Source organism: Hipposideros armiger, unplaced genomic scaffold, assembly GCF_001890085.2.
Source record: "Hipposideros armiger isolate ML-2016 unplaced genomic scaffold, ASM189008v1 scaffold_230, whole genome shotgun sequence".
Lineage (NCBI taxonomy): Eukaryota > Metazoa > Chordata > Mammalia > Chiroptera > Hipposideridae > Hipposideros > Hipposideros armiger.
This window is the reverse complement of record NW_017731580.1, coordinates 1624408-1632702: the sequence shown is the minus strand read 5'-3', so window position 1 is coordinate 1632702 and position 8295 is coordinate 1624408. Positions and strand designations below refer to the sequence as shown.

The 8295-nt window shown below is 40.1% G+C and overlaps 1 protein-coding gene across 2 annotated transcripts; it reads right to left on the bottom strand.

The window, feature by feature from the left end:
* Nucleotides 1-2019: 2019 nt before the first annotated feature.
* CAV2 (caveolin 2) lies at nt 2020-8289 on the bottom strand. Of its 2 annotated transcripts, XM_019654766.1 has the most exons (3): nt 8079-8289; nt 7630-7817; nt 2020-4303 (listed from the first exon to the last, which is right to left on the bottom strand). In XM_019654766.1, the coding sequence occupies exons 1-3, from the start codon at nt 8226-8228 to the stop codon at nt 4153-4155; spliced, it is 489 nt and encodes a 162-aa protein (XP_019510311.1). In that variant the 5' UTR covers nt 8229-8289; the 3' UTR covers nt 2020-4152. The 2 variants fall into 2 exon arrangements, with proteins under 2 accessions (XP_019510311.1, XP_019510312.1); XM_019654767.1 differs by lacking the exon at nt 7630-7817.
* Nucleotides 8290-8295: the final 6 nt, after the last annotated feature.

Below are 8295 nucleotides of genomic sequence, written 5' to 3'. Positions count from 1 at the left end.
ATGGGACTGTTTTCTAAAATGTAAAACTCTATCAAAACAATGTTTAGTATTATAAATTTCAAAATGGGATAGTAAAAAAACAGCAACATTCTAAACTGCCCGCAAAGTATATTTCCTGACCAGTATCTCGGGGTTAGTGCTTCCTACCTCCGAAGGTGTGAAAAAAAATTAAGAGAATCCAGAGTAAAGACCGGCATTACCCCAAAGGATGAAATACACCTGATATGCTTACACCTGTTTTAATTTTCCCAACTTAATGATTCATGAGTGAGAAAATGGTGAGACAGAAAGTCTTATTAGAATCAATGTATTTGAAACCCCACCTGCAAATGAAGAAAATTGTGAAGTCAAAATGTGATTCCCTCTCCAACTCTGAAATCATGCCAAGTTTTCTTCAATTATTTATTCACATAGTCATTCATTCAGAAGATATCGACCGAGCTCACTTTGTGCTGGGCACCATTTCAGAATCCCAGGAAACAATAATAAAGCTGTGTTTTCAGACCTAACTAGCAGTCTAGCAGGGCTCGTTAACAGGGTTAGTTTTACTGTATGGTAAGTGAGCATCGGGTCTGTACAAGATTTTATGTGAAGACACAGAAGAGGCACTTACTGTGGAGGAGGTTTAGGACCGGGGAGGTTAGAAGGATGCTGGCATGCGGCAGGGGGAGAGTGGGCAGTTCAGTGAGGGCTGCGGGAGGAAGCCGAACGCGGCAGTGGGTGGACCGCGAGGGCCCTGTACACAGGGCTCGAGTTTGGATGACATTCTGAGGGCAATCACATACCACTGATAATTCTAGGCAGGAGAGTGACCTGGGAGTCTTGACGTGATCGCTTTTTATTTTGAAGGGGAAGGTGGATTGGAGGTCATTCTGGAGGCTGGGCGTGAGGCCAGTCAGGAGGCTGTGGCAACCAACCAGGCCAAAGATGACAGCAACGACGACAGCAGTGATTTTGGAGAAAAAACACATTTTAATTAATTCGAAATACAGAGTTATATATTATTTGGAGGATAAATGTCGGAATAATAGAGTTGTTATAAATCTAGGAATCCCTGTCATGAATAATCAAAGCCACATCACAGTCTCACAATCACCTGAAGAGTGAAAGCGAATGCATTTATTGTTGTATTTATAGCACACCAACCCTCTGATAGAAAATTCATGATTTAAAAAAAATCTTGAACTGAACAGATATTCTGGCTTGCATATATGCATGGCCACGTCTTCGCCCTACTTAAGTCACAGAAAACAATGAACTCGAAAATTCATGTAGGACTTTTAAGTCTGATCCTTTATTAAAGATAAGAAAACGGAGACCTCCGCGCTTAAACCATTTGCGCGGGGTGACACACGCCTCATCCGATGCGTGACCCGGGGGGCCGGGCTCTTCTCATTATACTCCAAGAGCTTCCCAAGAAAGGCCTGTAAATAAACTCACGGGATGTGGATAACCATTGAAAAGAGGGGCTTTTTATGTTCTCTGAAACTATAAAGGGCATTTTGAAGAGCAATATACCTGCTTTATTGCTAGAGATTGATCAATTGTCCAGATTAACTGACAATGACAAAATCTATGCCAATACCAGCAACAGGCCTCACATGTTCACTTCCCCCAAAATAATTTTGGACTCTAGTCTGGCTTCATGTTACCAGCATCCAAGTACATGTGATTTATATTTTTTTACTTTCTTATTTAAAAAATTGAAAACAGAAATATCAGTTTATTTAGGATTAGCAAGAGATTTTATTTCATGAAGAAGATGAAATATGGTGGGTTTGTGAACCAAGCTATTCCATACTATTCATCAAATGATGGAAAAATTATAGGAAAGCACTTTGAATGCTTGGAAAACAAAGAATTGAACTACCAATCTCATAATTTTTCACAAATACATTCCTGAATAAGTAATAACTCATGTATTTTTATCTATTATGAGTTTTTAATAAGGTAAAATTAGCTTGAAAAAGTTCTTTACTGATTAGTTCTATATTTAATGTAATAAAAGCAATGAACACATTTCATGGGTGTGTAGAAAGTTTATTATGGATATTGGGAAAGTCTTCTTGTCACCTACCTCTCCCCGCACCCAGCTAAAAGAACAAACATGTTTGCACATGAAACCTGGATCCACTTGGTACAAAATTTCAGTCTTTGAAATAGTTAATGGCAAATCTCAATAAAAATTCATTTTGATAGTATTCAGTGCTATTCAGAAATAAGGAATGCACATGTATCACTTGTTAAAAGTTAGTAGGTTTTGTTATATAACTATGTGTATAGTATATATTTTGGCTTTAAAACTTGCCAATAGCTATTTGAAAAGACAGAAGTTTATGATTTATTTAAATAGATATATTATTAATAAAATATTCTGGTCCACCAACATGACTAATTATTTTTAAAGAACACTTTAAATACAAGAAATACTTATAAAGTCATGAGACTGATTGACCTTTATAACTAACATAATAAAATCTATACAGTCAAATGGTTGGTTATGTTTTACGGTAACGATCATGAGGGGCTTTTCTAAGGATGCTATAATGGCCTAAGACAATTTTGAAAATTGTCTTTTGAGGCTACCTTCAAAAACTGAGTTTCATAATTTAATCATTCATTTGATTTGGTCCTCAATAATAGTTCAGTTTAATCATCCTTTATATTCACTAGTCCTGACAATTTGGAAAAATAAAATTAATCTTCAATGAATGAAGATTTGTCATCTAGGAAGATATTCAAGGAATGTTAATTCAAGTTCTGATAGTAATTCTGGAATTTGAGCAATTATACACTTTTAAGATGTATAAATTATAGTAACTGCTCACATCATAGACAACTTTTGCATATGCCTATCATTTTGGAACAATAAGATTTTTAAAACAATAGCAACTCATAACATTGAAATAATATTCTACAGTTCAAAAATGATAAGAATAATTTTATACTGTGTAACAAAACTCATATTAGATAACATATTGAAAGTTTGTAGCTTTTAGTGTTTAACATATATATAGCTCAGTAGCATCGACCCAACAAATCAACAATTGTCTTGTAAGTCTCTCTACATGAATCACTGTAGGTGAAATCTTACTTAAGTGTCAGAAATAGCCTTTATTGTAAAATGTTATTAAATAGCACCAATATTACTTGAAGGTAAAATGAAACATTAAGAATGCAGCATACAGGTTTAATTTCTAACTGTAAGAGAGAAAGCATCACCTGGACAAAATAAGAATTAGATACAGATTATTTTAAGATCACAGCCAGATAAACTCTAGTTATAAAACACTTCAGGGTTTTTCTTGGAAGAATTAGAAAGAAAAGCCTAGTATATTGCTCTGTTACAGTCTATTCCCAGAGAAAAAATATATATGCTTACATAATCAAGACAGTGCAGTCTCACCAATGAAGTTCCTTGTGGGAGATACATTTACTCATTCTATATATTAGCTCAACAAGATCACAAATATAATAAAAGTGTTTTAAAGCAATCTGATTAGAGCAACACTTAATATTAAGTACAAAATATACAGTAAAATGAAACATCTTGTTAAATAGGCCTGTAGGTTAACAATACATTATTTAAAGGAACTCATTTGCATGAATCTATTTTCACATTTGCTTTATTATATTTGATAGCCCCTATCACCACTGTATGCTTTTGTTACTGCAATTTCTAGGATCTTTGAATATCTTATCTTTCAGTATCCCCATGGCTTTATCTGCAAAGGCAATTTAAAAAGTGTTATTTCCAGAATAAAAAAATAGGAAATCCTATATTTTTTATCATCGGCATTTATACACAAAACCACTGTAGCATTTGAGAGAAATGTCCCTTGATCATTATAAGTTTGCCATGACAAAATGTATATTTTTGTTCTAAAGCAAAAACTGTCTGCATTTAAAATTAAGTGTTGCCAACCTACTATTATCCTTCTGGTTATAAAGTTAGATATGAAATCTTTGGTTATTAATTAGAAAAGCATTATTTGAAAAGATTTGCCAATAAACATTTCTAAATGTGGTTGCCCATGTTAACAGTTTTCTTAATTAGAACAGTTGGGGAATGAACAGAACAGTAGTGCTTCTAGGTTATAACAACAAAGAAGTATTACAGCATCCAGATCTCCAGACCTGGGGTCCGAGTGTTCAGTCGTGGCTCAGCCGGAAGCTGACAGAAGAGAAGCTGCGTCCTGCGCTCGCACACAGTGGGGCGATAATAACATCTGTCACGCTCTTCCATATTGTCTGCATGGAAGGCAGGACCATTAGGCAGGTCTTTACAAACGGCATTACAATCCTGGAACGGAGGGAGAGAGACATGCAAGGATTGTTGATGTGAACAATTAAGGCCACTGAGCCTCATATATGTGTGAAAATATATAATAATGGCCTAATTTCCCTAAAGTTGGTTGAACATTTGAAACAAATAAATGAAAGTGACTCACACAGTGATCAGATGCACATAAGATACATTGCTTAAAAAAATAAACAGGGATGTAGATGATAAACACTAATCTTCTTTCCATTGGTGGAATGCTTTCTGAATCCATAAAACAAAAAATGAATAAAACAGTAAATTTATCTACCTGACCTCTGCCCCTAAACATTGACCTGCCTAACTTCATGTTTCCCTGCGATTCTACTTCCTGGTAGCCTTTCCTGCTGCCTCGTTCCACTTCCCTGCCCCTTGGGAGAGGCTGGGTTGGATACTCTTTTTGTGTGTGCGCGCTTCTAAAATACTGAAACAAACTTCCTAATGGTCAAATTTGCCAAAAGTTATCGTAAATAAAAGTTCACATTTGAGGGCTTTAGTTCATAGGATGTGGTGAATTCCTTTTCATTTTATTTTCTTTAAGTTGTTCTTTCCAATGATCCTCTGACATCAAATTGTGTCCTCAACAACCCAAACAGTTTCCCTTCTGAAACTCCAGGCATTTTGGAATGACCTGGTCTTATAATTGATAAGATTATATATTCCTCTATTGGATAATAAAGCCCTTAGGGCAGAGACTTTTATTTAGCTTTGTATGAGCTATAGTGTCATGCCCATTGCATTGTCACAGCCACTTGCTGTATTAAAGAGTCTTCTGGGAAATGAGACTGCTCCCGCTGCAACCCCATCAGTGGGACCATGTATTTGAATTGCGTCCCAGCAAGAATTAGGAGTACGGAGCTCCAGCCATTCTGTGGTATGACTTACGTATAACCCATAACTTGCAGTTGCTAAGGGCGGCTATCTCAGTCTGAATGTGCTATACAGTCAAACCCATGCCCTGGATCCTAATGACCTAGGATTCAACGTTACCAGCTGAGTTTCCGGGTGTCTTTTGTACATGTTGGTATTTGTTTGTTTAAATAATTTAAAATCAGATCCGTTGTGATGATGTGATGTGGTTGGAAGACCTACTACTTCCTATTTTCATAAGCTTCGGTCACCAACTTATTGGAAAAACTATAAAATCCCACACTCTGCCAAAAAAGAAAAAGAAAAAAAGAGAAAAAAGAGAGAGACCAAAAAAGCTTACTCAAGCAGGTTTGCTCTCCTTGACCCATTCTTACCATGTCATGGGAATGTAGTCTGTTCATGATCAATCTATTTTATCAAGTTATAAACTCACTTTTAAGCATTTTTATTTGAAGTTACTCCTCTACTTGCAAATCACAAATGTATTATGGTTAAATATTAATGTCCCACATGAATGTAATTTGAAAAACAACTTGAAGTTAAATAATGCATTTTATGTGGCTGAAAAAGAAGTCGTTTGATGATTCACCATTGGAGACGTCACACAAAAACACCCATGGTTCTCAGGAAAGCCAGGTGGAGAGAAGCATCATCTGGGTAATTATAGTTTTACTTCTATTTTTCCACCAATTAGAAAATGAAAACCTTTTTGCTTTCAATTCTCCCACAAGTGCTATAGGAAAACCTAGCTTTGGTGACTATAAACACAGCAGTTTATATATTTTCAAATAGCTTCAGAGCCAACATTTCACAATATGCTATGTGGTCACTCAGTTTTTCACATTTTTGAAAGTGAGAAAACTGACACAGAGGTTAGATGACTGGTTTCAGTTAATTAGGAATCCAAAATTTTATAGGCTGACTTAAGCATCTTAAAAAATCCATGTGCTCGTATCCATTGTCAGGATACGAGCTAACTATACACATCTGCCTTTTGTGGATCTACTGATAGGTAAAGGCAAAGATTTTCATTCTTTCAGCTGTCTTTTGGCACTTTCAACATAGTTTAGTTGTTTACAACCTTTAGTGATCAAATTGAATTGATGTTTACTGTTTATCCTTTACTTATTTGGTGGATTTGAATTTATTCTTTAAAAGCCTTTGTACACTCTTTTCTCTCTACAAAACCCTCCCCGTGCCTCCCTCCTCCTCCAAAGGTCTAACTGGGTCCCCTCAGCACTGCTGGACCCCGCCAGCTGCCCTGGTGTGCTGGGAGGACGCAGAAGTCTTCTTACTCTTCCTGGGCCCAGTGCGCCCACAATCTAAGTACTCAATAAATTTTCATGGCTGAACTAAACAGCTGGCTAGCCGACTAAAGAAATTGATTCAGATGATAAAGGGAAATGGAGAATACTTTTGTAACTTTTAACAGCAGTCTGTGTAGGGTGTAGCAACACCATATAAAGTGATTAGGAAACACGCGGAGGCCTCTGGGGTTATCCATTTCATCTGGATGGCCCCAAAGCACAAGCCTGGCACCTGCTGCCATACTAGAGATGATCTGAATGTTCTCCCTCTCAGAATAAAAAGGATATCTTTCAAAGCAACAACAAAACTTCTTGGTAAAATACGACATTTTCCTTTAAAAACTGCTTAAAACTGTTCTCTAAAGCTTTATGATGCATTTTGTCTGAATAAACTTATTCAAAACATCTTATCGATGTCCAGTAGGTTTCTATATTATTTTCCCTTTAACTAGATGCCACTCCCATTCGCTCCTCATAGGTGAAAAGTAATTTGGAGGCGGCCTCATTTCACAATCCTGCAGTTTGAGGTTTCAGTCCTTTGTGCTGGAGGGGGGGGGCCTTCACCTTAAATGCACACACCCCGAGTGTCCTCTGGTGTCATCTTTGTCACTTGCCAGGCAGGACTGGAGCAGCCCCTCCGTAGCACCACTTAACCAGGTCTGAGGTCCCTGTCCAGTGATACTGCCACTGGCATTCTGCCCAGAGATCACTTTTGTTTTACCCCAAGCACAGGTGGTGACTGAATCAAAGGTGATGAAAACAATAAGAGCCCTGCCCCAAACCACAGGCACAAGTCATAACACAGCCCTGTGGGCGAGAAGGCAGCCTGTGGCAGGAAACATGGCTTCCAGGTCTCCACCTCCGCCGTCAGCTGGGCCTCAGCATTCAAGGGAAACTCACATTGAGGACAGAGGGACGTTCCTTCTGTTTAAACTCCTCACCCAACCTATGACTCCGAAGATCGCACCCTGCCTGTCAAGGCCTCCCACTCTTGCTGCTGTTATCGGGAGCTGACTTGAGTCCTGTTCTCCCCCGGCAGGCCCACCTGGGAGAAGGGGAGAGCAGGGGGCGGGGGGCAAAGGACATTCCTCTGTTTCAAACGCTGGTCCACCCCAGTGTGCCCCTTCTCACCAAATGTGCAGACAGCTGAGGGTGGCAAAGAGAATTCCCGCCGCAAAAGCCAGGGGGATCGCCAGGAACAGTGTCAGGAACTTATAAATGACATATTTGCTGACTTCAAAGAGGGCATGGCTGCAGATCCAAACTTTGTCTAAGGAGTGCGTGGACTCGGGCTCTGCGATCACATCCTCGAAGCCCACCTGAGCGAGAAGAGAGAGGGAAGGACTTGGCTGCGATGCCCCACCTTCTCTTAGGGTCACGGTGGGCGCACAGGAATCTGGCTAAGAATTCCAGGCTACGCGGATTCCCGGTTCGGACCCCGCGGGCTGACCCAGTGGCGGGGGTGGGGGTGGGGGGCTTTGGGATTGGGGCTTGGGATAGAGGGGCCACCCGCACCCCCAGGCCGTGGCGGGGGCTTGGACCAGCCTCAGCCCCAGGTTACAGCCCACCCTGGGCTTCACCTTGAGATGCGAGTTGAGCCGGTTCGGATCCCGATCCCCGCCCGAGTCCGCGAACTTCTCGGGGTCCGCGTAGTCGACGCCGCTGTGGCGGCTGTAGGTGTCGTCGTCCATGAAGAGCTGGACGTCCGCCTTCTCCGTCTCCAGCCCCATCGCAGCGCTCGGTGCGCGGCGGCTGCAGCCGGGCTGGGGCGGCTCCGGGCCGGCTCGGCCTCCCCTT

What these genes read in the sequence shown, in the direction of transcription:
- CAV2 (XM_019654766.1), bottom strand. Translation starts at nt 8,228, where the DNA reads ATGGGGCTGGAGACGGAGAAGGCGGACGTCCAGCTCTTCATGGACGAC. An exon ending in GGCTCAACTCGCATCTCAAG is followed by an intron (nt 7,818 to 8,078) that starts GTGAAGCCCAGG and finishes CTTCTCGCTCAG; the next exon opens with GTGGGCTTCGAGGATGTGAT. An exon ending in CTCAGCTGTCTGCACATTTG is followed by an intron (nt 4,304 to 7,629) that starts GTGAGAAGGGGC and finishes CCTCCGTTCCAG; the next exon opens with GATTGTAATGCCGTTTGTAA.